This window comes from Hippoglossus stenolepis, chromosome 11 (assembly GCF_022539355.2).
Source record: "Hippoglossus stenolepis isolate QCI-W04-F060 chromosome 11, HSTE1.2, whole genome shotgun sequence".
NCBI lineage: Eukaryota > Metazoa > Chordata > Actinopteri > Pleuronectiformes > Pleuronectidae > Hippoglossus > Hippoglossus stenolepis.
The window spans coordinates 1,745,094-1,772,690 of record NC_061493.1 but is presented as its reverse complement, the minus strand read 5'-3'; the positions used below and the strand labels follow the sequence as shown (position 1 = coordinate 1,772,690).

Here is a 27,597-nt window from a genome sequence, read left to right as displayed (position 1 = left end):
TAGTCTGTTTCTCTGTCAGCCACTGTTTTGATTGGCACACACACATGTACATAGTAAATAGATGCAGATATCTAGAAATTTGTCAGCGGGTAAGGTTTTAAAATAAAAAGCAATCAAGATTTCAGTTTGCCTGAAACCCCCTGCGTGGAAAAAATAGCCTGTGAATCAGTAACCAGTGAAAACCAGATCAGATATTAATTTGGCTAAATATAGTAACTCCCCTGGGTCCCGGTAAAAAGTAGTAAATGTGGTTTCGGAATGAAATCAGAGATTTATGAAATATCTCATATAAAAACTGTAGAGAATTCTTGCACATAAAACATCATTATTGTAATTTTATTAGTGTTTAAAGATAATTTAAAAAGCTTTAAGCAATATACGACAAATCATTTATGAGTTAAACTTTAAGTTTCTCTAAAAAATATATGTACAACTCGACCAAAACAACAGCATTTTCTACAGGCCTATCTTAAGGTTCCAGTGACTTTTGTTTAAAAAAAATATAAAAGTGAGACAAACATTTGAAATAAGTAAAGAAACATCTAGGTCAGTAAACTGTGTCATTAATGTCTATGAGCGTGTTCACCGATCATGTTTCTCTGTCCCTTCTTGTGCTATTATTACACTGTCACTATGTGGTTGCTTTTAATGAAAGATTATGAGGTTTTCTTAAATTGGACAGATGTAGGACACTGTTCAGAGACATGAGAGATATTTTAGTGGATAAAGCTAATTTAACTGTAAAAGTGGGGGCAACTACAATTGTGTGGGTGTGTGTGTGGTTTGGGGGAAGAGGGATTAGGCCCTTGGCTTTAGCATAATAAAATAGGATAATTTTAATGTTTCCTGAAAAAATAAAACACCCAGAAACTGATACTGAAATTCTTTAATGTCACACTGATGAACTCACATCCTACTCAAGTAAAAAAGAAGAGGCCTGTAGACCATCTGTAAACCACAAGCTGAACCATCTGCAGCTCCTGCTCAGCTAAACCTCCGCATGGGTGAGTCACACAAACACATTCAGCCTTTCAATTCCCAGACTTACTCTTAATGTAGGTGCCCTGAAGAACCGGAAATCAGAAATGAAATCCTATACTCTTCTCATGTACTTCGCTCCATCAATAAGGGTAATGTGTCAAAACTGACTGATAGTGAGACTGACTGTGAGCAGAAGCTGAGAGAGAAACTTCTTGAACTTGGCTGTGGCCGTTTGTCAAGCTGAGCAGAGAGACGATGATGGAGAAAAGAAACGCTCCAGTGGAAAGGATCTTGAGTACAAGTTCGGTTTTTACTGTCGTATCATACTACAGGACCGAATCCCAGCAGGAGAATGACAGCAGCCCTCGTTGTGGCGTATACACAGAGCTCGACATGAGGTAACAGAAGAAGAGGCTGAGCCGTGGAACATGGAGGCAGCAGGGGAGGCTGAGCAGCCGGCTGATGAGCTGGTCTGATGGACTGATGGACTGACCCTCCGCCTTCACGCGTCATCTGTACCTGACACCCCCACACACACATTCTGTCATTAGTGTGGCATGAGCTGGCTTAATGTGTTATATTACTTCACACACCAATTTGACCAAAATGAGGTACCACAGAAGAAGATGCTGTTTCATGTTGGATTCTTTCAATTTGAGCTAAAGTGTGAAAGTCTGTACATTTGAAATGTGGGAAGTCTTTTACACAGCAGACAGTTTAACATGCGACAGCGGGAAAAGCATGAGTGTTAATAGTAAAATGAATGATGGCCAAATTCCATATTGCTGCTTCAGTTTAGGGCCTTGGTGTTGTTCATGCTGACTCACTGTCACAGTGTAATGTCCTACTGTAACACTTGGACTGTCCACTGTTAATATCATGTTAATGTGCGTTTCCTTTACGACACAAAATGCAAACACATGGCACAAATCACACTGTCTAAGTAACTAGCTGAAAAAATTAGAAAATAAAAGTAAATGATGTATATTCAAATAGTAAACTGTTAATTCAGTATTGTTTTCATATGTGATTTCTATTTCAGGGAGTGTTTTACGTGAAAGAAACAGCCAATAATAAAAAGCAACGAGAGGGAACAATTCCCTCTGACTTTTACATAATATTAAAATTATTACATGTTTGGTATCTCCACTATTCACCATATAAAATACAAAATAACGGGGATTATACATGGTTGAGGAGGCTGATAGTTCATTCATATGTCAGCTGCTGTTCTCAGTCCCAACTCAAGGTCCTCTAATTTGCTTGTTCTGGAGCTTTTGACTGAATCACATGGTCTTCACCAGCAGATGAAGTTTGGTCTTGAGGAACTGTAGATGTTCACATGCTTTTAGATTATTCTGAGCTGACACAGTTGTCAAAACAAATCCATCTGCGGGTGAAGAGTGTGTGATTCAGTTGACAGCCCTGGAACAAGCAAGTGGACCTTGAGTTGTGGTTGGTTTGTCAGCTGTGTGGGATGCGTGGTGAGTGAGTTACTGCAGAAGAACTTATGATAGAAGAACTCTGTGCTACTGTCAGAACTACATATGAAGACAAAGTTATTCCATTCACTGATGATGAAATAAATCCTGTTTCCTAAACATTCTGTATAGTCTTCTCAAGTACTTTGGTGGTCATTTATTCCATCAATAAGGGCAATGTGTCAAAACAGACTGATAATGGGATAGTCTGTATTCGAAGAGAATTTTCTTGGCTGGGGCTGTTTGCCAAGCTCAGCAAAGAGATGGAGATGGAGTAAACAAAAAGACTCCAGTGGAAATTATCTTTAGTACAAATTAAAAGGAAGTGCTCTGTGTGCTACTGACAGAACATCTCCAGACCAAGTTATTTCATTTACTAATGATGAAACAAAATTTAAATTTTAAGCAGCATTCTTCTCCTCCAGTTTCAGGAAATCTATATATAAACAGTACTGACTTCAAGTCACTGATATGAATAAATATCCTGTCCTGCAGTCACAACCATGACCATAACACCACCACTGTGTACAATGACTCATTAATGTTGGCTGTGTGTCTGTGCCAATGATATAGGTACTTATGTCATTAATGTTATTAAACCTGATGCTGTCAGCTGCACACTGCAGGATGTCACACACACACACACACACACACACACACACACACACACACACACACACACACAGGGTATGACATGCATCACTGCCAATGTAAACTAATACAAGCTGATATCCAGCAGGACTGCTTAGGGCCCATCTGATCTGATTCACATCATACAGGGTTGATGTTAATGTCGAACACACACACACACACACACACACACACACACACAGACAAATACACACACACACAGACACAAAGTGTTGTGTTGTTATGATGGTTAGTTTCACACAGACAGGACGAACTGCAGACATCAATCAGTAAACAAAGGTTTATTAGCTTCATGTCACATGGTTGTCCACATGCTGTGGTCAAACATACAGAATGCATAGTACAAACATCTGAAGTTAGTATAAAAAGTTCAACATCAGTTTTATTCTAGTCTTGGATTCTACATGTTCTAATATGAATACATTTCCAATCTGTGAATAATTAAGTGTGTCTGGTATTTTCAACATGTGTGAATGGAACACAAATAGCTTACACTGTGTATTTTGGGAACATATACATATGTTGTGTCCAACATGTAATAAAATCAGTACTGGTTTTATTGCATGTTGGACACCACAGTGATTCAATTTACTTTGTGTGACATGTCACATTCAGATCCCATTTAATGGAGATCTCATTTTGTATGAGTCTGATGTGCTTCATAATCGATCAGAACTATTCTGGATTAGCATCTAGGAGTGATAGTACTCAACTGAAATATGTGAAGTACTTTTATTTCTCAGGGAAGGACTAACTCTCTCTGAAACCTACTTTGGAAAACACTGTAAAACTGAATATAATCAACAGCACTATACAATATTACTATAGCCCTTATAATATCATTGAGCCCATCATAAAAAATAAAAGTCATTGTAGCTGATACATAGGTTTTGAGATTTTATAGCTGCTCATTATTTTGAACTAGCTGACCTAACCACCTTGAAACCAGCAGAGGGAGCCAGAGGAGAGCAGTACAGCTGAATCTAACCCTGAGCACGATCGGTTTATCAGCTAGATCTGTATCATTCATTTCATCAGTGTAAGTATCTCATCAAACACTGAAAGCAGTTACCACTTTTCATTTTGTGCTGCACATATTCATTTAGACTTCACTTGAAGGGTAAAGGGTCTAAGAATTTCCATTAGATTTGATTTCTACAGTGAAAATGGGCCCTGACCATAGCACGTTCTCTGCTCAAGATTAAAATGACACATTTTTGATTAGGCTTTTGCTTTTAAGCTGTTAATCCTTTTGCCACCTGAAGGCAGATCTCTCACACAAGCTGCCCAGGACCGATGTAGCAACACATGCATTGATTTGATGGTGTGGTTGTGTCCACCTCATGCATTCAAATCCAACATTCCCTCTGTTTTGGTCTCCACCAGCTCATGAAAACATCAGCTTCTTTGGCTGCTAAGTGTGCGTCTGCTGTAGGTAGTTTACAGAGGGGTTATCAGTGTGTTCTCACTGGTGAGAGCAGTCAGACTAAACTACAGGTTATTCATGTCCATAGAGCTGCAGCGTACATGCAGTCGTTTGATAAAACGTTCTCTCCTTAAATAAGTCATAGAACTTTAAGAATGTGTACATTTAAAACATACGGGGACTAGATCCAAGTAGTTTATCAACAAGTTGTAGATCTAACTAGTTACCCATGTGTGTTGATTTCAGATGTAGCGTTTCATAAAAGCAGCAGCGGCTTCAGTCAGTGAGTTCTAACATCCAACCTTATTCTCAGTCTACCTCAACAGCTTAGTCAGTTTTAAGCATCACCATATGAAATGAATTAGTCTGTGCAGTTAGAGTCAGTGTCGGACACACATGCATGAGTTAGTCCAGTTAGCAGACAGTACAGCAGGTTTTATGTTTTTTCGGGATCCTTTTGATACCTGGTTCCACCCGTCTCTCTGTCCGTCTGCCTCCAAATCCCTCCTCACATCCCACTCTTCCATTGGCTGCACTTCCTGTTGAATAGTGGCTGACACCCGGCTGGGCGTGGCTCTTCTTCTCCTTCACATTGCTGTGCTTACCATCGTCTTCGGTGTCCTCGATGATGACCAGCTCGGCCTTCAGAGAGCCATCAAACTCCTGACCCTGCCCACTGTCATCCTGCGCCGTCTGGAAGCCCATGAAGATGGCTGTGATTGGCTCGGTGGGCTCCATGGCATTGAGGATGGTGTAAGGGGTGTCATCTCGGTAGAGGGGGGAGGGCACTCTGTCAGAGGGGGCGGGGCCACTGTACCGAACAGAGTGGTACAAGGGTGGGTTGTAACAATAAAGTTCTTCTTCATCAACAGAAATGTAATCTTTAAGAGGGATATGATTTAATGGAGTGTAGCAGAGCTGAGGTTGGTATGCCGACACTGCTTCCTGGTCATGTGATCTGGGAGGAGGACAGCCATTGGATCCATTGACTCCATTTATCCTACTGTTCCTGATGACAGTGCTGCTTTGGTGACTTGGAGGCCGACCCTCCTGAACACTGTGACACTTTCTCACCTGGTGAGAACTGTGGTGATGATCTTTCTGGTTACCATAGTGAGGACCCACCCCCTTGTGGTTTCCAAAGCCATTACCGTCCCTCAGGTTGCTTTGGTTAAGTCTCACTTCCTGCCTCCTGTGAAGGCGCTCCTGGTGACCATGGCGGTGCTCATCCTGGAGTTTTCTCTGCATGCAGCCAGGGTCTTCCTGTGCTGCGTTGTTCCTGGGGACATGGTTACCATAGTGTCCTCCATGGTTACTGACGTCACACCTCTCCACTCTGTCTCTTTCATCTTGGTGGGTGTAGAAACAGCGCTCCTCCCTCCTGCTGGGATTCTGGTGGTAGTTTTGAAAGTTTACTTGACGATGCACTGTGGCGCTTCTCAGCAGCTGTTCCACTTCGCTGGCCGACAGCTCAGATACAGAGGTTCTGTCACGTGACTCCTAAAAGAAGAGAGGAATATGGATCAACACAAAGACAGGCCAGTGGCAGAGGCAGAAAAAGCAGAAGATCCTGGGAAAATGTGAGAAACAGGCAAAAGGATAAATAGACAGTTTAGAGTTCTCATCATCTATTCTAATTACTACGCCAATGACATGAAACTACCACCAGCAGTGTGATACCTTTAAAGAACAACTGAACTTCCTCCACCCAATGAAGACAATTTACTTTTATGACCAAGAAAATATCTTATAATGTATAATTTGATTCTGATAAAAATGTAGTTCAGTATGTTTCTATTAAAATCAGATTGTCATCCATGTCTTTACCTTCTCCAGAACTGATTATTGTAAGTCTAACTTTACCAACTCACTCTTTCAAGTAATGCAGCGTCCTGTAAGGCAGACTGTTGACAGGGACGAGAGAAAAGGGACATAACCTTCATTTTAGCCTCTTTACATCGACTTATATTTGGTTTCAGATTGAATTCTATGCTTTTACTCGTTACTGGCTCAAGCATATATTTGTGAACTTCCTTTAAATCTCCCTAATTTTTATTTCTGCAGAGTCCCTAATTATCTTTGTCTTGTTCCAGTCATTTTTCCCATAAGAATCGTTTTGAAGCAACTTGCTCTACACAAATACAGATTGTAATGATTATGATTAACTATGATACCTCTTCTAAATTCAGTGCATAAACACACTTCCTGCCGTCATCGTAAACCTTGAGCCCGGTGTGTTGGTTTAACTCCTCGGGGGGGACAGTTGCTGTAGAAAGGACGGTGCTCTTCCCAGTCAGCAGGTTTTTGGTCACGTTGATCTCCATGGCAAACAGAGCTGAGACACAGGAGGAAGACAGACTGTATAAATGTTCATTCACACTTCAGTGAGCTGTGTCTCTCACAGTCTCCCCCAGATATCCTATCTTAGTCACGAGTAGACCATATAAATGCTGACTCGGTTCAGGTTATTTGAGTATCATTATCTATGCTAGTTCTGTGGCTACATGTCTACCACCTGTGTTCGACCTTTTAGTCTCCCAGTAAAGATCTGAGACTTTGACTTACACCTGGTCTCCTGTGCATTGTTACAGCTTGATATTCAAAACACAGGTGCAGCATTACTTACTAGTTTTATCAACAACACACCACAGGGCTGTGACTCAATCCCAAACTTAAACTATAAATGCACAACTTAAACCATGTAAAGTACAATGTGCTTTGAGTGACTCCTTAGAAATGTGAAAAATACAAAAAATGATCCCACTCTTTCTTGCTGCGTTTTTCCCCATGTGATTATTGGCTGGTGGAGACAGGGATTCTGGGACATCGGGGATCACTGTGGCGACCCGTAATGGTTCTGTGGCACAGAAAAACAAAGCTGTTAACATGGATTCATCTCTGGTGTGGCTCATATCCAGTAAATAGTGCCTCGACTTACCAGGGGCAAAGTTTTCATGGGCCTCCTGGAAAACAAATGCAAATAAGTCAGGGCAAAGTAATAGAAGCACATAAGGTACATTACAGCCTTAGGGTTAGGCAAGTAGTAACTATGGTTAACATTAGAGCAAGTCAGCAGGTAATCAATGTAAGTGAATGTAATATCCTCTGAAATCATCACTGTGTGTATGTCTCGGTGTGTGTGTGTGTGTGTGTGTGTGTGTGTGTGTGTGTGTGTGTGTGTGTGTGTGTGTGTGTGTGTGTGTGTGTGTGTGTGCGTGCGTGCGTGTGTGTGTACCTTAATAATTTCCTCTGGGCTTTTCTCCACAGCCTTCAGCCTGTCGAGGATGAAAATCTCGTTGGCGGAAATCATGGACTCCTCCCGCTCCAGAAACTCCACCTCCATCTCTATCCTAGTGGGTCAGAGGAGACGCTGCAGGTCAGTAACTAACCCTAACCCTGGGTCACACAGGTCACACTGGTACGTGGTGCGGTGTGGTGTTTGTTTGTGCTGAGCACCTGTGGATGTTGAGCTGCAGCAGCCTGGTCTGTTGCTGGTCAGACACAAGGCTCTGTTGCTGTGAAGAGTCTGTTGCATTGTGGGAAACTGAGTCCTGCAGAAGCCACCGCTCTCTCAGACCTTTTTTCTGTTCGTTTCATGGAACAGAGGGACACAGAGCTTCACTAATGTAGATCATGAGCAGATGAATAATAATTGCGTGTAGACAAACAGATGGGCACAGTATTTACTGTTTTCAATTCATCTCAATAAGAGATAATACTCATCCATCCACACATCACACCTCATCTGGTGTCACTGCTGACCATTTACAGATTGATTCAGAAAGATAAACATGTGCTGAACCTTTAGATGCTGTAGTTTCAGTTTCTCTCGGTCCAGTTCCAGTTTCTTCTGTCTAATGTCTTCCTGAATGCGGTGCTTCTCCTAAATCACCAAAGACAGTTTGCATTAGTGACTTAAGTTGTCTTTATAACAGATCCCAATAAACTGAAGATGACAGAAGCAATACAGATATAGGTAATTTTCTTTTTCCACATTACTTCTCTGTGCTACTATACACTCAAACATGAATGGATGTTTAGGTTGGTTCAATGTAGCAGATGGCTACAAAACTGAAATGAGACCAGTAGAGTAGAGCATTACAGTGATAGCCTGGAGCCTCTCCTTCAGCAAGTCAGACTCCTCCATGCTGCTTTGGGAGAGAGAGAGAGAGAGAGAGAGAGAGAGAGATGGAAAGAGAGAAATTCATCTTCAGCATGTTCTGCATTCTGCACTGATTATCCATGTAAGCCACACAACTGTGATGAAATGGATTTCAACTGGGAGCAGGGAAAACAGCAGTTTATTGGGATTCAAATGTTCAAAGAACCATCGTATGGACCTCAGTGTTATATACTGCATCCCAGTATTGTATTTCATTCTATTCCATTACATAGCAAGGATGACTACAAAAGAAAATTCCAGTGGATATAACCGTTAATCAACCCGGACAAGTCCAAATTAAATCTCATTTATAACATGAACTTGGATATATACATCAAATATTTGGTCAGAAGCCAACAACACTTAGATAAAACAGTAAAACATTCAGATTTATGCTGTGAGCAGTCTTGATAAACACAGGTCCAACACACATTTATTCAACACATCAAAACCAGATTTAACTCCAACTGTAGCGGCCATGTGTATATTAATATATATTTTATTGAAGCATAATCCGTGTGATCAGCTGCTGAGGCCTCCCTTAGCTTTACTTTGGACACATGCACATGCAACTTACCACTCCACATTAGATCTGCCCCCTCTCTAGCACACTTCAAATCTTCTTGGCCTTATATCTTATATTTTAATTTAAATGATTCTACTTTCTATCTTATTTTATTTTACTACTTGTACTCTGATGTATTGCGTGTTACTGTCTTCTTGTCGTACCTTATACTTGTGAAGCACTTCGGTCAACCAAGTTGTTTTAAATGTGCTATATAAATAAAATTGACATTGACATGTATGCAGAGTTCCAGCTTTTTTACTAATTTCTATATTTTAAATAATTAAATATCTTTGCACGTAAATCATGTTACACTGAGGAGGAAACACTTTGTCTTACAGTTGAAACACACACTGCAAACTATCTTATCATAAATCAATCCGACTTTATTTGTATAGCCCATATTCATAAATCACAATTTGTCTCATAGGGCTTTAACAAGGAGTGACATCCTCTGCCCTTAAACTATAAATATTATAGTATCCGGTATTGGTCCATGCTCTGTACTTGCTTCTACATATGTTAACATTCACTAAACATTGGATTGTTATCTTTCAGATATTGGGACACATATTCCAATGTGCTTAATGTTTGAAGATAATGAATGTTCTATGTTTTCAGATGTGTGAAAACAGTGAAACCTGTACAGTCTTATGTTATAAATTAGGTCACTTAGGAATAACACAAGGTGGTTTTTAGACATCACAGTGACACTAACCCAGCAGCCTATTATCAATGCTTCTTCACTGTCCAACCGGACAAGACACTCATTCCAAGACAACTGACCGACATCATCTTCCTTCAGCTGGAGGTGCTTCCCTCCAGCACAACTACAGACACGTTGAGGACCTCGAGAACCTTGAGGCCAGTGTTATTGTTACCTCTCACTGCAGCCACCTCACCCTCAGCTCCGGGTCCTCACTTTGTCAATCTATTAACTCAGAAGACGTCTGTCTGACAGGACCCTGATTTACAGGACTCCTCAAACTACAGCTGCTGTGTGTGTGTGTGTGTGTGTGTGTGTATGTGTGTGTGTGTGTGTGTGTGTGTGTGTGTGTGTGTGTGTGTGTGTGTGTGTGTGTGTTTGTGTGTGTGTGTGTGTGTGTGTGTGTGTGTGAGTCTCCCTTTCTTCCATCAGACTGGCAGTCTGCCACGTAGAGTCTGTTAGATCATATTGAAAACAACTCTTTCAACGTCCACGTTTCACTGATCATAGTATCATTTCTGGTTAAATTGGGTTTTATGTGTGCAGTACATATAAATATCATTCATTGTGACCACGTGATGTTTTATTCTTTTACATAAAACCTACATGTTTATCTTTCTAAAAGTGTAACAGCTCCTCCTAACTGGAGTATATGTGGGACTTCCCATTCAGAAATACAGCTCTCTGGCTTTTTATATTCTGCAGGGTCAAACCTTATTAATATCCAGTGGGCCAATGGGCTGTCTGCTGGGGGAGTGTTGACATCTTGCTGGTCCAGCTGTCCCCGTGGAATAATAAGCATTGTTGTGGTTTTACATGGTTTTGTGTTTTTTCAGCAGTCTATGGTCTGATGGTTCTTTCATTCATTAGCTAACACAATGACTCTGATGTGTTTTACTAAGGCAAGGTGTAACCTTCATACTAATTGAGTCCTATCTGACCTCTATACATGGCAACATAAAATAAAAATCTCTCAGCTACTGAAAATGGCATTAAAATGCTTGGTCAGATCAGAATCTTACTCATACTACTGTAGTTTTAACTGTGCTCTACAATTTAAACATGTCACCTTTTGAGGTGCTTTTTTAACCCTGAGGTAATTTAGTATTTCAATATGTACAGTATATGTAAAGTATATGTGACATACGCAGTGGAGTCTGAATACATTACATTTGTTTAACAATACAACAGCCAGGAGCTGAGCTTTCTTACAACTACTTGATAAACAATTTAGGGGATGATGCTTCATATATTGTGTAGGGGTCTTTTCTTATAATAAAAGTAAACATGCAGAGTCAGCTGTGTGTACTGTGGGAGTCAGAGAAACTGTGCGTTTAATATAGATATGGGTAAGGAGAGTTAATAGTGGGGGTTCAGCCATGTTCATGTGTAGGCCTATAAAGGGGTCATGGGGGTGGAGCAAATTCCTTAAAGGAAGCATACACATTTACTGCTTCTATTTCCAGGTCACTTTTTACCAAAGAGTTCAAACTAATTTAGCTGATTCTTGCATGAAACGTCAGCAGTGATGAACAACATGGCCCAAAGAGTATCCTAACATTTCCTCACCCAAGATCAGCCTGGAGTAAAGGGTCTCGGATTAAGTTTGCTCCGTGTCATCCTAACAAACCATTGTGTCCACACTGAAGGACAGGGACTACGTGTTAATCTGCCCCAACTCCCTCAAACAAGACATGGAGCCTGTCAGCCCGAGGCAGGGGCTTATCTGACCCACCTCCAGTCACACACAGACATCACGTGGGGACTGAAGTCATATTCCAATCTGGCTGTAAGTAATAAATAAGAGACTTCTTCTCTCTTCTGGGAGGCTGTCTGTCAGGAAACCAGCCAGCAAAGCAGTGGGTAAACTGAGCTAATCTGCTCATGAGGTAGTTAATCTGTGTAAACCATCTGTCTGCCCGCTACAGTCAGAGCGTCCATGTGGGCTGATCAGTGTGAACACCATGTGCACAGTACCTGACTGTCTGAATCTAAATCATATGAATATATTCTGATATGATCCTATAGCAAATGTATCAAAAACCATATTAATTTAAGTTGATAATCAATGCAGGGAACTGTGTCACACTGTGAGTCATATGCAGCATGTGGACTTCACCTTCAGGAACTTCACCAAGCATTCCTATAGAGCCTGAAGTCCTAAAACATGCTTTCATTTGTCCAGTGCACACAACATATGCACACAAAATATCTTATACAGAGAAGATTTAAAATATGTTGCATAACCTTCTGAGGCTTCATACATTTATCAACAGATATGATTAAAAGTGTCTCAGGAAAGAATCTTTAATTTTACAAATGACCACGGCATCATGTGCATGAAAACATTAAATCCACCAGACTCTCACATCGATGCTTTACATGGCTGAGATGCAGGTCACTCCGAACAAGTGTCAAATTAAGGTCAATAATAATAATAATAATAATAATAATAATAATAATAATAATAATAATAATAATAATAATAATATCTTCAAGCTGTGCAATGAAAGATTTGTACTTAATTGACAAATAGTCATTAAAAGTCACTCTCTTGCTCAACAGATAAAGTATCCTAATCCTAGAATAACAACTGTTTCAGTTATGAATATAATATAATATAATAATTATACACTGTGACAAGGTCCCTTCACTGATTACTGAGGACAAACTGTCTGTGTGAGGTACATTCAAAATGTTCTTCACATAAGGATTGAAATGAGAGACTATGGCTGACTATTACTAGTTCAAAGTTGTTAACTTCTGTGAGGTTGCAGTGTAGCTCTGACCACCTGCTGGGACAAGCAGGAGAAACTGAAGCTTAAACAGAATTAAGGATTTATCTCCTCCTCTTTCTATTCGTCTCTATGTGTCCACCCGTTTCCTCCAGTAAGATAAACAGCTGATAAACACTTTACCAAACTGTGACAATGTATTTGTATAGATCCAGATTGAGTTCACATCTTTGCTGCACACTTAAGACGTAAGATGCTCAAAGACCAGCGAACACAAATACATGTTAAACTTGTTTCAGGTGTTTCGGACCTGATAATGTCCCTATTTACTCAGAACTATGAAACTGTGAGGCCGCATGTTAGAAAACTTTATAGCAAATTAACTTGAAAAGCTGGAGGTAGAGCTGATTATATAACAAGAGACACGTCTTAAAATAACAAAGGTTAGTAGTGAAAATAAAAGAATAAAACAGGAGTAGAGCAGTGTTGAGTTGTCTGACCTGACAGTGGGACCCCTCCTCTCCTCTCTGCTGCTGCACAGTGTGTCTCTGACCCGCAGGACCACCCCGGGGCAGGTGCAGGTGGGCGGGGCTCTCAGGGTGTCGTCTTACAGCTGATTGACAGCTTGATGTCCTCCTGTCAGCCAATAGCAATGAGAGCAGTGTTGCCACTAGAAAGTCAGCTTTACTGATCTGGAAGTGGCCACATGCCGCTGTTATTTAACACATGGAGACAGTCAGTCACCTCCTGTGGAACTCCTCACTTGCTTGGACAGTTTGTCCACAGTCTACACAGGTAATTCATTAAGACTTGTGCAGTGCCTGTTCTGAACATGTCTGTTTGGAATGGGCTGTTTGCTTGACCTGTGTTAATGCTCTGGAGCTACTTCAGAATTATTCCTTGTCATTAGTGAGTCTGAACATTGTGTGCAGAGCTTTTTATAAACAGCCTATCACTGAAAAAACAGAATACATTTGATTTAATTAATACAATAAAAAACACAGACGATTTGCTTTGGCAGCAATTTACAGAATTGTGTTGAATCAACACAAACTACTTGTGTTAATACAAAGTCATTCAAATTTGGTTCAATTAAGTTAAATAAACACTTTGGTTATTTTACTCCAACACAATTGAATCCCTCTTATTGCAATTCAATCCCTTTTATTCCAAGACTATTTTAACACTTTAGCACAACACTATTAGATCTCTTAATTCTAGCAATATTTGTTATTGTTATATTCCCAATTACATGTTTTCCTAATTGTAAAAATGAATTAATTTATAAACTGTTGGTATATTTATAAAAAATAATTTAATGTAAATATTAAAACAGTTTTTTTATTTAAATACAATAAATTACAATTAAAATGTCAGCCAGTAAATGATTGTCTAATCATTCAACATTACCCTTTTTTTTGTATTCAGTTCAGTTTCAAAACCTTTATTCCAGAAGCTTGATGAACAGTAAGTGTCCCCCACATTAAATGTGGCAGTGTCACAATTCTTTCACAGCTAAATGGAATTCAGCCTTCATATATTTCATTATTCACACCTTGACTCTGAATAAACTCCACTTACTCCCACTATCCATAAACAAATCCAAAACATCCCAGATTTTGAAGCCAGAGTCTGTATTTTTATGTTTAATGTCAGAAACCATCTTTGTGAAGATTTTATTTGATGTTTACTTTTTAGTTTGGTCTATGTCCCATCCATTAACATTGAGGTGGTGGGGTTTGCAATCTATTAATCAACCAGCCACCAGGGGGCGATTGAGATGCTTTGGCTTCATTTTGGGGAGCTGTCATTTAAGAAAGGATTATAAGATAATATAACGTGGAAAATCACATAGAACATCGGTTTAATCCTTTACTTTATAAAGGGAATGCAGTTTACATTTTGGTTTAAATCTTTTCATTCTAAATATGAAGGATTCTTGTTGGTTATGGTTATAATTTGGTTGGACCTTTGTTATGAGTAGATCTGATATAATAGTTTAATGAATGTAAATGGTCGGTATTTATATGGTGCTTCGCTCGTCTTGATGACCACTCAAAGCATTCACCCATTCACACACACATTCATTGAGTGCATCTTTGTTCAGCAATTTCTCTAAGAACATATTTGGAATTGAACCGCCGGTTAGAGAACGACCGCTCTACCCCCCCACCAAATCTGTGAATTCAAATCAAGACAACAGAGAAAAATTGAATTTAAATTCAAATGACATTTAATTTTCAGTGTTGTTTACAGCACTGCTCAGACTACTCTACAATCCTTAAGAGCACATGGTACAGCAGGACCGTACTGTTGATGTCACTGCCCTCACCTTGTCTGACAATTTTAATTTTCATAATCTTCCTCACTTTTAATTTCTCATCTACACATCACAGAAAGTCACGAAAATCATCAAGAGATGGCCAGGGAAGAAGACAACACTTAACACAATCTTAAAGTAAGCCAATAGCTGTAACACCTCAAAAGCATGTGTACCTGTATACATCATTATCATATGTAAAGAAATTACACTCAAGTAATATTTACATCTGTACACATGCTGTAACACTACTGTCAATTCAACAATACAGATATAAAGGGTGTAGCATTCTGAAACCACATTCTCTTATCATGATACAGGACAAGAGAACTACGTCCACCCACTGCCACTGCTGGTCTGAACCCAACTGTGAAATAGGAGAATCGTTACAAAGACTACTTTATGATTTCTTATGATAGATAATAATCCATTGACCCACTCAGGAACGAAAGACAATAAGTCATTTTGTCATTAAAATTCCTTTGGATGCACAATATAAAAAATAAATAAAATAAAATTATGTGTTTGCAGAATACACATATTCAACAGTGACAGATTTGACCTGAACAAGAAATACATTGAATTTTTTATTTAGGAAACACATAAAGTAAAGCTTGTTGTTTGTGGTGTCAAAGTAGTTTGACTCTCAGTATTGAACAAACTAAAACAAAACTAAGATTCATGGTATAACAAGACAATGTATATGTAATAACAACACATTAAGGAAATATGGAACCAGACGACCATCTTGGGATGTCAGGGAGGGTGCGTTAAAAAATGTACAGAACCTGGATGTGTTCATCTGTAGGAACAAAGAATATCAACTAATATTTTGACTCACACTCTGCTGCCTGGAGATGTTAACCACGGACAAATGTATTTACTTTATTTCACACAGTTTTTCATGTAATCTATAGATTACTACTATATTCGTTGATGTAAAATATGAACTCATTATACACAGTTTTACTGGATATCATATTAGACATAAAGACATGATTACATATAATCATCTATACACATGTATAATAATATTTAATTATAGTCATAAATTCACTTGATTATCAATGTTTTGAACAAAAGAGAGTATAAACCCTAAAACGTGATTATATAAAGGTCCAAGTTTGATGTCCAATAGGTTTTGTCCATTTCATCTTAGTCATGTAGTGGGGTGGGAGTCATAGTCATGTGACTTCTGTACACGATCCTGGGCTCTAGATAAACAGGAAAGAAAGACATCATTCAACTTAAAATGTTAAAGTTGCCTTTTAAAATAATTTTTACAGTGCTGCAGAATCTTGTTGCAATTGATTTATTTGTGCAATTTCTAGAAATTGTCATTTTATATTGTATATAGTAACCTCATTTTAACCTGTATCAGAAAATGTATCAGAAAATCAGCAAATACGAAAATAGTAGTTTTCTCATGATGCACATGTTCAATGTGAACATGAAAACCAAATCTTGCAGATATAAAAAAAAATGTAATGCTCTCACTTTACCTGTGCAGCATTATCTTTTCCACTGGTTTCAATGGTGTGATCAGTTTGAGGTGACGCCTCATCAGTGTTAGATGTTCCAGCGTCAGAAGGACTGTGAGGAATCAGAGGTCTATTCTTAAAATACTGTACCACAAACACCACCTGCAGAGAGAGGGAGAGAGTCAGAGACACTGACCATAGTAAGATTGATATGTTAATTCATCTAGACAGTCACTGACAAGGAATGACACAACAAACAAGTCGACTTCACACAATGAAGTGTATTGGAGTACTTTTATTTCTGGGGTATCTTTGTCAGGAGGGAGGACGGCCTTCAGCGTTTCTGTTTTGATTCTCTGTGACCCAGCTCGAATTCAAACTCACTGAAGCAGCAACAACACGCAGACTGCATATGTCCTGCAGCAATTTAGTCCATTATAAAGGGAAAGAACATATATCTGGTCATCTCCAACCTTAATGATGCAAAGCTGCAGAGTGGTGGTCAGACAGGTCTAATATTCTCTAGATGTTTCCAAAAAACTACTCACAAATATAAATGTCTGAATGTTTACTTTCTGAATGGCAAATGCAAATAGCAATTGAGTAGAAAACAAGACTAAATTAGACTTCATTTTGGTTATTTTAGATTTATTTAAATGATTTATTGAATGTATTCATCAATTTGTTGATTTCTAATTCTTTATAGTGTTTTCTTGCTTTAAGTTTGATTCCGTCACACTCTCACTATCCCTTTCCTTGATGTGAAGAACTGTTTAAAGTGTTAACCTAAATAAATTACTAACACACATATGGAAACATTTAGAGAAAAAGAATCATTCCATGAACCTTTGAATATATCAATGTTTTCTAAATTATTAATAACTCTTAATACTCTGCACCCTGTGTATAGGAGTTGGCTTGTAGTTGATTACATGTAAAGGCCCAACCCTGTGTGTCACCTGGTAATTTTGGGAGAAACTAGATAAAGTACATACATGTGATGTGAAGGCCTGCGTGTGCAGAATGATGAGCTCATCCTAAACATATTCACCATGATCATCATCTCCCTATAATGATATTTCCTGATGCACTGTATAATACTAAGGTAACCAGTCAACAAATGAGCATGAATGAGAAAACACATGAGTAGGACAAACTGAGAAGAATCACAACTGACAAGAAAGACAGCAATAGCTCCCCCGATGACTTGTCCCGCTATGATGTCACTCCAGTGGTTCCGGTACTCGGCCACTCTATTGGTGCCCGTCAGCACAGCCAGACTGACCAATGAGAGACTGAGGAGGGGGCCGGTCAGTCGACCTCCGCTGGTACCAATGCAGGACATGACGTACATCTGCAAACAAAGGTTATTCTACAGTATTTCAGTGACACTGTTAAAGATCTGGGTTATATAGCAAGGTGAGGCTTCTACTGTGTTTAGCAGTGGTGAAGATAAACTTCCGTGAGCTACTCACTGCCAGATAAACCGCTGTGTACAGACTTAGTGCTGCCTCTTTGGAGGGAAACGTCTTCCTGGCTCTCATAATGTCATTAGGGTCACCAGTACAGGCGTCTGATTGGCTGACAAAGTGCGCCGTGTCCTGGCAGCTGAGGGCAGTGTAATTGGGCTGGCAAACAGACAGGAAATAAGGAGCCAGACTTCCTGTGACCAGCTGACCTGCGTTGACAAAGATGTCTGTGGTGAACAGACCGAAGAAATACACACCTGCAGAAAAAACATAGATTAGATGAAATATAGAGAAATAGAATTAGGTTATAGGAATGCATTATGCCTATGAGTGTCCTCATTAAGATTGAAGTACAAGTTTATTTATATATTTTAATTTACCAAGGAAACGGACGGTCCTGCGCACCATTGGGTTCACATAGCAACAGTCACCCATGACAACGACCTTGTCTTGGTCGTAAAGGTTGTTTGAGTTGTGGTGAAGGAGGAAGATAATCAGCTCTACACCTGAGATCTGCAGCACATCATGAAAAAAAGAAGTTGCATTAGAAGTAATTAGCAGAAAATAAGCAGGGACATTACTAAGTTTATTTCAATATTTATTTACACATAATACACAAATACAGTATACATCCTCATCCAATCATTCTGTGCCACTGCTCTTTACTCAAGTACATTTCACTACAAACGATATTTCCATCTGAAGTGAAAAGTGTATATTATCTACATAATCTCAGTTTTATATTCATTAAAATTTTGTATTCTCAATTTTATTGTCTATTTAATACTTTCATCTGTTCTTTCTACTTTATCCTGACTGTAACGCTATCTTTTCTTATTGTATCATATCATACCGTATCGAATAGTATATAATCTTGTCTGATCCTATCTTTTCTTGTTTTGTCTTGTCTTATCTCATGATGTTTCATTTGTATATGGAAATGCTGAGTCAGTGCAACTTCTCTGTCAGGGTCATTGTCGCTTCGTCTATTGGTAAAAATGTAAAAACATTATTTTCATCTCAGTATTTTCTTTTGCTGCTAACTGCAAAGCACATTATTAGGAAGTGCATTTACCTTATTTCACAGATCTGAGTGGTGACATTGCTATTGTAAAATAAAGATTAGCTCACACTGTGTATTTGAATATAAAGTATATTATATTTAACCTATGACTTGTGTTACTTGAGTTGAAATCGTAGACTTACCAGTACAACAGGCAGCCCACCCACCACAGAGTACAGTATTACAGGCTGGATGAGGCTGAGCTGTTCAGGTCCAGGATCTGGTTTGGTTAAAGCCGGGTCTCTGCAGAGGAAGCCCTGCTGTGCTGGACTGAAAGTGTCAGTGAACTCACAGTAGTAAACCAGCATCACTGTCGCCACCAAAATCACCACCTGGAAGTACAGCATGGTGGAGTCAGCCGTAGAACGTCCAGTAAATAGTTACCACGGTGATGAGGAATCCAGTCGTGATTCTTTGGTGATGAAGAGTCGGACATTCAACTTCAAAATCACAGTTGTTCGTTTAAAATCCAATTCAGCCCAGTTCTTGTTTGTGTAACCATGGCAAATAATCCAGTCTTACTAAGTGTGGGTTAATGACACCCACAATGATGTTTAATAATCCAGTATTATAACCACTAAGAAGTATAATCCAGTTGTACAGGTCTTGTAGAATACTTCAGCGTCGTATTCAGGGTCATTCTTCTTTGCCTTTTTCTGGCTGTGAGAGGGAAACCTAGTCCTTTCACTCCTGTGAATATCCTGAATCATCCGACTGCAGAGAACCAGCGGATTCATTCTGTCTCACTGGACAAACTCTGAAGAGCCACTCACAATCTACTGGACACAAACGCAAAGTGTTTCTGGCCTGACTTTACGGGTTGAATCAGGGTTTGTCGAGTACAGTATAAAAAAAGGCAGAATTCCTAGTCCCAGTTATTTATGTACTGAGCACAATCTCATACAAAACCAACCAAAGTGCTGCAGCGAGTCGAGCAGAGAGAGAATACTAAAGCAAGTTGTGTGGTGATCAGGTAACTGTATGAGATACACAAACACCTTCCTACATGCAACTTGTACGTGCTGCTGCCCTCCAGTGGGGATGTTATCACATAACAACAAAAGCACACTTAAGGTACTGCCATCCAGAGAACTACAGTATGTGATAGTATATTTGTGTACTGGGGGTGCTGTTTATCGTGGGTGTCTGATGTGACAGTCTGGTGTTTATACAAGTGTCTGTGTGTTTCGGGACAAATATCCAGACTTTAAAGTGGTCAATTGGGAAAAGCAGATTTTTGTGTCAATGGTTAGGGAAGTAGTAATGGTTTAGGGTAAGTCCCAAGACAACGTGTGTGTGTGTGTGTGTGTGTGTGTGTGTGTGTGTGTGTGTGTGTGTGTGTGTGTATATGGAGCATGAAGTTTCTTTGCAGTGTGAACAAACATAAAACACCAGTTTTATCCTTTACTTTTAGCCACAGAAGCTCTGACACAACCCTATTGCAGCTATAGTTCATTAGATCTTGCACCTAGATGTATAATGATTAAAATGCAGGATAAGGATTATTTTATAAATGACAACAATCAAAGCAAAGTGAAGTATAAAAATATTTATTATTTGTCCCCTTATTGTAGCAGCTTAGCCAATATCGTGCTGGTGAAGAAATGAAGGCGTTATTATTCCAGTGAGCAGACACATTTAAAACGATTAAAATCTGCTGTTGCCATGGCTAAATCAGCAGTAAGGCCTTCACAAAAACACCATTAACCAGACGATGACACACTAAGCAAGTTGGCATGTGTGCAGAGCCACCACTTCATGTTAATAGATCCAGACAGACATCTAGCTCTTCCACACTACTGGATCCGTCACCATGGCAACAGTCAGTCTGATGTTCTCTCTTACGCCTCCGTGTATACACACTTGTTTTGTCCTTCTCCTCTTTTTCTGTCTCCAATCTGTCAGGGGGGTGTTGTGGTTCCTGTGAGTCTGAAGGATCTGGGAGTTGTAGTTTCTGTAGTTTCTCTGTAATCAGAGCTGCCTGAAGGTTCTGGTAGAACCTGGACATGACGAAACAAGAAATACAAAAATCACAGCTCCTTGCGGCTAAGTTCACATTCAGAGGTTTGAGATGAATTCTGATGGACACAATCAACAGGAACTTTTTGTGTGTAGCAGCTAACAGCCATGGTTTAACAGCCAATAAGCAGACTGACCTGTGGATCCGTCTAAGGTTCTCCTCCATCTTCTGATTGGCTGTCTGAGTAAGGAAATTCACGTACTCGTGTCCAACCAAGAGTTTTCCTTCATGGCTCAGAGGTACCTCCAGGCCATGGGTGCTACGGACCGCCTAGAGGGACAAAATACAGCGACAGGATGTTGATCAATTTGATTCAAAATGACTATTTAAAGGAATCTGATTTTGTCCCTAATGTCTCTACACATACCGTGATTATCTTTCCTGTCTTGCCGACAGTGAGACCAGAGTTCCTGAAGCCTGAGTTGACGGCCACAGAGTGCTGGAGGTCAGAAAAAACAACTTAATGACCACGTGGTCAATTTATCTGTCTTTTTTTTAAATCAAAGTTATGACATCATCTATTTAAACATCAATTTTGAGTTTGTCTTTTATGTATATTCTACTACTATACTACTGAAGATTATTACTTTTGTTTTATCAGAATCAAAACATCTCTACGGAATTTCCTAATATTTTCACTTTGTATCCAAACGTTGTTTATAATACCACTACAAAATACACTTCTATCATTGGTAAATAATATAATTCTTGAATATTTTGGGACATTTCACATTTATTATTTATGGACAACAATGAGCCCAACACCAAGCCCTGGGAAACCCTGCAAGTTTTCTTCAATATTTGTGACTCCAAATGATTGAATTTGACAAAGTGATCAATATTCAATAAAGTACTAAAGCCAGGAAGTGCTACCCCTCTAACTCCATGTCTGTGTAGTGTTTGTGAGTCAGTTTTAGTCAAAAGTGACAAATGGTTTTTGAAGATCCCTTGTCCTATTGGTTCTAAAACAATATTGTTTTTCTACAGAATTTAGTTTTGAAACAAATTAATTGTGTGCTTAATAGACTATTTAATAGAATATTTTGGATGTGTGTAAGAGCAAAAGAAAAAAGTAATGTATAATTAATCTGTATAATGTCTATGCTAGAATCAGTGCTAATAAGGACTTATTCAGATAATGATGATAAAGTGATGTTTTTCATAAAGATCTCAGCACGATTTAAGAAGTATTATTATTATTATTTACTTGAGAAATTTACAAAAATATGAAAAAACACCTCATCTTGCAATTTTTTTTAAAATAAAAACCTAGATCTCACTCAATCAAATTGTATTTGTAAAGTCATTGAGTCAAAGAGCAAACAGACTTTAGAACTGTGTATGGACTTTGTCTCTGTTCACAGAGTGCATTAAGGTAAAACACACACACACACACACACACACACACACACACACACACACACACACACACACACACACACACACACACACACACACACACACACACACACACACACACACACACACACACACACACACACACACACACCATAAGCTGTGCATCTTCCAACCTCCTGCACTGGACGTGGAGAACGAAGGGCTCGAACTTCAACACAGCATCTCCACTGGACTTTTCCAGGCCGGACATCTGAGGAACAAACACAGTGTTCATCCATATGTGTGAATGATCCTCCTGTGGATTGTCAGAGGTTCATCAGATCTCACCAGGTCTTCAGATGTGCACTTCTGGTGGGAGACAAACAACCAGGTACAGTTCTGTTTCTGGACACCACCGCTCTCTGGAGCCTGGAGGAGAAGAGACAGGAGACTGTCAACAGCTGTGGGACACTGGGGGGTGTCCAGCTGTCAGCCTGTTGGGACTGTGTGCTGACAGAGGACCAGTCCGGAGCAAAGCGTCTCTCACCCCGTCGATGAGGATGGTTCTCCCGGAGCAGGAGCTGGTGGTGAAGAACTCCTCTCGGCTGTTGAGCAGAGACACGACATGTTCGATGTCCTGGTCCACGGAGCCCTTCTTACTCTGGTCCATCTTGTTCAGGCACTGCTTCTTCCACTGGCTGAACGTTTTATCCATAACTATCAGTGATGTGGCTCCAAGCACCACTGTCCGCCTGTTGTAGGTGAGCTGGAGGAGCAGCAAGTTGTTCACAGCCTCAGGACATTTGAACTCTTCTTTATTTTAATGTTTTAGCCATGTTAGCTAACCCAGCTGTGCTAGCCACAGTGTCGGCTCTTCTTCTTTGACTCATGTAGCGGCCGAGGTACGAGCGAGTAGCTCACACTGCCACCTGCTGTACAGGAGACGATACTGAGAGAAGTTGAGACTGTTCCTAATATTATTTATTTAGAAAACCGTGCAACATTTACTGGTAAAAATAAAACATCACATAGGCGTGTGCACTTTGGTTCATCTTGGCTGAATGTCAGGGGACCGTGGGGCCTTGGTGGAGCTATGTGCTCGACTGACTGATTGTAGTTCCCTTTACAAATATATCATGTTGAAATTCTTTTGGACAACTACCTTTTGCTTGTAAACATCTATTTAACTGTTAATGCCCCCTGTGTTCATTTTATATGCTTATATCCATATATTTAGATTTTACTGAGAAATGTTGCATTCCTGTCTCTCTTGCTCTGTCTGTAACTGCACCTACTCATTGATTGTGTATATGTTTTTGAGACAGATTTTCGTATAAATCTTAAAACTTATTTTTGAAAATAAATTTCACTTTAAACAATAGTTTAATATTTATATTTATCTACTTCAATTTCCAGCAAAATAATACACTTTGTTCGTAAATTTTGCCAAATTCATTCAATTAAATTCTATAATTAAATTAGCATCCTTTATAATTAAACAAACACATCACAATAACTCCAAAATATAGCAGATTTCAAAACCAACCACCTACTTACTTTCTTAAATCTGAGAGGAACTGAAGACAAAATGTGACTATTGTATGACTAAATTACTAAACTAAGTAATGTGAATGAGCAATAAAACTGTCCATACAAAATCTGAAATGAAATAAAAGGTAGAAATTATTACATTACATTACATTTCATTTAGCAGATGCTTTTATCCAAAGCGACTTACAATAAGTACATTCAACCATGAGGGTAGAAACCCAGAACAACAAGAATCAAGAAAGTACAATTTCTTCAAAGAAGCAAAACTACAAAGTGCTATAAGTAAGTGCCATTTAAGTGCTACTAAATTGTTAGTTTTAAAATTGTATTCAAGGTATAGTCGGAAGAGGTGTGTTTTTAGTTTGCGGCAGAAGATGTGTAGACTTTCTGCTGTCCTGATGTCAATGGGGAGCTCGTTCCACCATTTAGGAGCCAGGACAGCAAACAGTCGTGATTTTGATGAGTGGTTAGCTCGCAGTGAGGGAGCAGCAAGCCGATTGGCAGAAGCAGAGCGGAGTGAACGGGCTGAGGTGTAAGGTTTGACCATACGTTTGAAATGTCTTTCCAAATTGAATCGAGAAGTACACCATGAAATATTTAAACATGTATCCAAAGAGGTTGCAGTAAAAAAAACATTATCCAATTGTATTGCCACTTATTACAAATAATCTATTCACTTCAAAATCCTTTAAATCAATCAATCAATCAATCAAATTTTATTTGTATAGCCCATATTCACAAATCACAATTTGTCTCATAGGGCTTTAACAAGGTGTGACATCCTCTGCCCTTAACCCTCAACAAGAGTAATGAAAAACTACTAAAAACCCCTTTTAACAGGGTAAAAAGAAGGTAGAAGCCTCAGAGAGAGCCACATGTGAGGGATCCCTCTCCCAGGACGGACAGAAGTGCAATAGATGTCAAGTGTAAAGGAGAACATCAGAAAGATAAAGGTTTTAGCAGCATTGATAAGAATAAACATTTTGAAGCATAACTGAAAGTCAATGAATTGATGGATTATTGTCAGTGATGGTCAAGTATCTGAGGAGAAATACTATGTATCGAGCAGTCCTGCTGCAATCATAGTCTATGGTCAGCAGCCAGCAAGATCATGATCCACCATCAAGATAAATAATTCCATAACAATTTGAACATTGGTTTTTATTACAGGATTTTCTCTCCAAGTCAAACTAAACCAAAAGTCTATTTTTCACTTGCTCTTCAGCTCGTATGTACTTCCAAAACGTCTTACTTCTAAAATGTTTAACAGACCAAAGTAGTTCTTACAGCGAGATAGTAGCTTTCATCATCAGTGTGATGTTCAGCTATTACACTTTGGAGTCTTTGTGACTCAGAGAGAGAGAGAGAGAGAGAGAGAGAGAGAGAGAGAGAGAGAGAGAGAGAGAGAGAGAGAGAGGGAGTGTGTGTGTGTGTGTGTGTGTGTGTGTGTGTGTGTGCACGTGCGAGAGAGGGAGCATTATCCCCTATTGGACTGGCATGGTTTGCTGGCCCAGAATCTAAAAGTGACAACAGAGCAGGAAAACATTCGAAACGGACCAGAAATACAGTGACACAGTAGAAGAGCAGGATATTTACCATGAAGACATTATGAGGATCAGACCACAGGTCAGTCTCACTCTTCTTCTTGATCCATTTACATGTTGTATAGACCTATACTGTGTGCGGTACAGTGAAAGCTTCCTAAATCACTAACACAACAACAGGCAGCATGTAAGATAGTAATGTGTCGAGATTACACAGTAAGAGTCAGGTGTTGAGAGGAAAATCAAAGACTGGGAGGAGTTGTTCTTCTTACAATCTTGTAGTTATTGTAAAAACTAGTTTGAAGATTATGAATCTAGATATCTGCATTACAACATACCCCTCAGCACTGTTAACAAAGCTGGTACATAGAATATTCCTGTGTTTGGAGCCAGTTGAAATGAGGGTTTACAAGCAGTCCCAGTAACAGTGGTTTTTACACTACCATAGAAAAAGGTGACTTTTAAATTCCAAGCAAAGATTGTATGCAGATCTATTTACCTGCCTGTCCCTGCTTTTGCTAAATTAAATGTTTGGGAAAAGATATGCTGACATGATTTTTATTAGAATCACATTTAGCAGTACTTTTGGAATATACCCCTTGTGTGGCTCTCAACTCAAACCCAGTGGTTCGTCAGACGAGGCAAATCTTTCAAAGCAGCTCACAAATGTGTAGTTTTTTGTAAGTCTCAGTCATTTCCTAAAACAGCCAGTCACTTAGTTGTCACAAGACTCAAACAGGAGGAAACTGAGCATTTGTTGGGGACTATTTTCAGAAGCCGATTAATCAAAATTTGGTGCAGTAATGCATATTTGTGGTAGCAGGACAGTGACTGTGTGACTGAATCAAAATAAACTGAAGATTTATTTAGCTTTGAGTTCACTGCAATTTGTGTTTTTACGTAATAAAGAGGTATCATTACTGGCCGTTTGTTCCAATTTTGATGTGATTTATAATGGATGCCACAGTACAGACACAGTACACGTTTTACTACACAGAACACTGAAATTGTTAAGATCTGCAGCATTCATGCGCAACACAAGCCCTACATCTATTATTTAGTCATTTCCATCTGTTTTTGACCAACTGACCTTGTTTACAACATAAAAAAATGTTATAACACAAAGATAGCATCAAAATAAAATACAGCATATTTGTCTATTTTTATGGAACATATAAAAGGTTAGTTAGATAGATAGATAGATAAATAGATATATGATCAAACCTTGAATTTAATCATTATTATTATTTGTATGTAAAGCAAATAATAAATTGTAAAGGATTGAATTTTCTGATTAGAGCTGCTCAGGTTGAAGCTGTGCAAAACGTGATTATTGTATTTTTTGTTTTCAAGAATAATAAAAGAGAGACTCTGTCCTGATGTTGCATAAAGGAAAATAAACCACTCACAGGAAATTAAGCTTTATTGAGTACCTGGACTTTTATATATAATCAATCAATCAATCAAACAAATTGTATTTGTATAGCCCATATTCACAAATCACAGTTTGTCTCATATGGCTTTAACAAGGTGTGACATCCTCTGCCCTTAACCCTCAACAAGATTAAGGAAAAACTACTAAAAAACCCTTTTAACAGGGTAAAAAGAAGGTAGAAACCTCAGAGAGCCACATGTGAGGGATCCCTCTCCCAGGACGGACAGAAGTGCAATAGATGTCAAGTGTAAAGGAGAACATCACCAAGATAAGGGTGTATATATATACCAATATAACAGGCTATATTTTCTTTGTAATTGTGCTACTAAAGGTTTAAGGAATTGTGATCGCTTGTATGGAAGCAGTCGAACACTGAGAGCATATTGCAGGCAGTGGCCTGGGGCCCTGACATGACACAAACAGTGTATGTCCTGAGGGCTATGTGTTCCATATATTGTCACACACACATGCGCGCTACTGGTGAGGAAAATAGGTTTTTAGCACACTTGTGACATCACCCCATCCATTGGGTTTGGTTTTCTGCAGAACAAAGCTTGTATATTAAGGTGATGAATCACTCACTAAACTAGAACAAGAACATTTCTTAATACTGGCAAAATGATGATTTAACCCATCACTAGTTTACACATCTCAACCTGAGAGGAGGTT

General features: G+C 39.1%; 3 protein-coding genes across 5 annotated transcripts; all 3 read right to left on the bottom strand.

The window, feature by feature from the left end:
• Nucleotides 1-871: 871 nt before the first annotated feature.
• On the bottom strand, nucleotides 872-13,316 carry palmda (palmdelphin a). Of its 3 annotated transcripts, XM_035170140.2 has the most exons (10): nucleotides 13,208-13,293; nucleotides 8,642-8,687; nucleotides 8,342-8,422; nucleotides 7,996-8,123; nucleotides 7,775-7,889; nucleotides 7,478-7,502; nucleotides 7,304-7,396; nucleotides 6,714-6,874; nucleotides 5,004-6,039; nucleotides 872-1,500 (listed from the first exon to the last, which is right to left on the bottom strand). In XM_035170140.2, exons 2-10 carry the CDS (start codon nucleotides 8,684-8,686, stop codon nucleotides 1,484-1,486), a joined length of 1,701 nt encoding a protein of 566 aa, XP_035026031.1. In that variant the 5' UTR covers nucleotide 8,687; nucleotides 13,208-13,293; the 3' UTR covers nucleotides 872-1,483. The 3 variants fall into 3 exon arrangements, with proteins under 3 accessions (XP_035026031.1, XP_035026030.1, XP_035026032.1); XM_035170139.2 differs by lacking the exon at nucleotides 872-1,500 and having other exon boundaries at nucleotides 3,379-6,039; XM_035170141.2 differs by lacking the exons at nucleotides 872-1,500; nucleotides 8,642-8,687 and having other exon boundaries at nucleotides 3,379-6,039; nucleotides 7,775-7,884; nucleotides 13,208-13,316.
• Nucleotides 13,317-16,069: 2,753 nt separating this feature from the next.
• Nucleotides 16,070-20,454, bottom strand: LOC118118394 (phospholipid phosphatase-related protein type 5). The gene is made up of 6 exons (XM_035171587.2): nucleotides 19,184-20,454; nucleotides 18,358-18,490; nucleotides 17,984-18,234; nucleotides 17,686-17,862; nucleotides 16,530-16,670; nucleotides 16,070-16,241 (listed from the first exon to the last, which is right to left on the bottom strand). The coding sequence occupies exons 1-6, from the start codon at nucleotides 19,385-19,387 to the stop codon at nucleotides 16,212-16,214; spliced, it is 936 nt and encodes a 311-aa protein (XP_035027478.2). The 5' UTR covers nucleotides 19,388-20,454; the 3' UTR covers nucleotides 16,070-16,211.
• Nucleotides 20,455-20,574: 120 nt separating this feature from the next.
• Nucleotides 20,575-23,303, bottom strand: tyw3 (tRNA-yW synthesizing protein 3 homolog (S. cerevisiae)). The gene is made up of 6 exons (XM_035171588.2): nucleotides 22,946-23,303; nucleotides 22,747-22,827; nucleotides 22,571-22,669; nucleotides 21,428-21,499; nucleotides 21,197-21,330; nucleotides 20,575-21,040 (listed from the first exon to the last, which is right to left on the bottom strand). Exons 1-6 carry the CDS (start codon nucleotides 23,111-23,113, stop codon nucleotides 20,797-20,799), a joined length of 798 nt encoding a protein of 265 aa, XP_035027479.1. The 5' UTR covers nucleotides 23,114-23,303; the 3' UTR covers nucleotides 20,575-20,796.
• Between the last annotated feature and the right edge of the window lie 4,294 nt (nucleotides 23,304-27,597).

Excerpts from the sequence above, each read along its gene's own strand:
- LOC118118394 (XM_035171587.2), bottom strand. The coding sequence starts at position 19,387 with ATGCTGTACTTCCAGGTGGTGATTTTGGTGGCGACAGTGATGCTGGTT. Across the intron at positions 18,491-19,183 it reads GTGGGCTGCCTGTTGTACTG|ATCTCAGGTGTAGAGCTGAT; the intron begins GTAAGTCTACGA and ends GATGTGCTGCAG. Across the intron at positions 17,863-17,983 it reads ACACAGCGGTTTATCTGGCA|ATGTACGTCATGTCCTGCAT; the intron begins GTGAGTAGCTCA and ends CTTTGTTTGCAG.
- palmda (XM_035170139.2), bottom strand. The coding sequence starts at position 8,686 with ATGGAGGAGTCTGACTTGCTGAAGGAGAGGCTCCAGGCTATCACT. Across the intron at positions 6,875-7,303 it reads GAAAAACGCAGCAAGAAAGA|CTCTGTTTGCCATGGAGATC; the intron begins GTGGGATCATTT and ends CCTGTGTCTCAG. Across the intron at positions 6,040-6,713 it reads ATGCACTGAATTTAGAAGAG|GAGTCACGTGACAGAACCTC; the intron begins GTATCATAGTTA and ends CTCTTCTTTTAG.
- tyw3 (XM_035171588.2), bottom strand. The coding sequence starts at position 23,113 with ATGGATAAAACGTTCAGCCAGTGGAAGAAGCAGTGCCTGAACAAGATG. Across the intron at positions 22,828-22,945 it reads GAACCATCCTCATCGACGGG|GCTCCAGAGAGCGGTGGTGT; the intron begins GTGAGAGACGCT and ends CTTCTCCTCCAG. Across the intron at positions 21,500-22,570 it reads TGGAAGATGCACAGCTTATG|CACTCTGTGGCCGTCAACTC; the intron begins GTGTGTGTGTGT and ends TCTGACCTCCAG.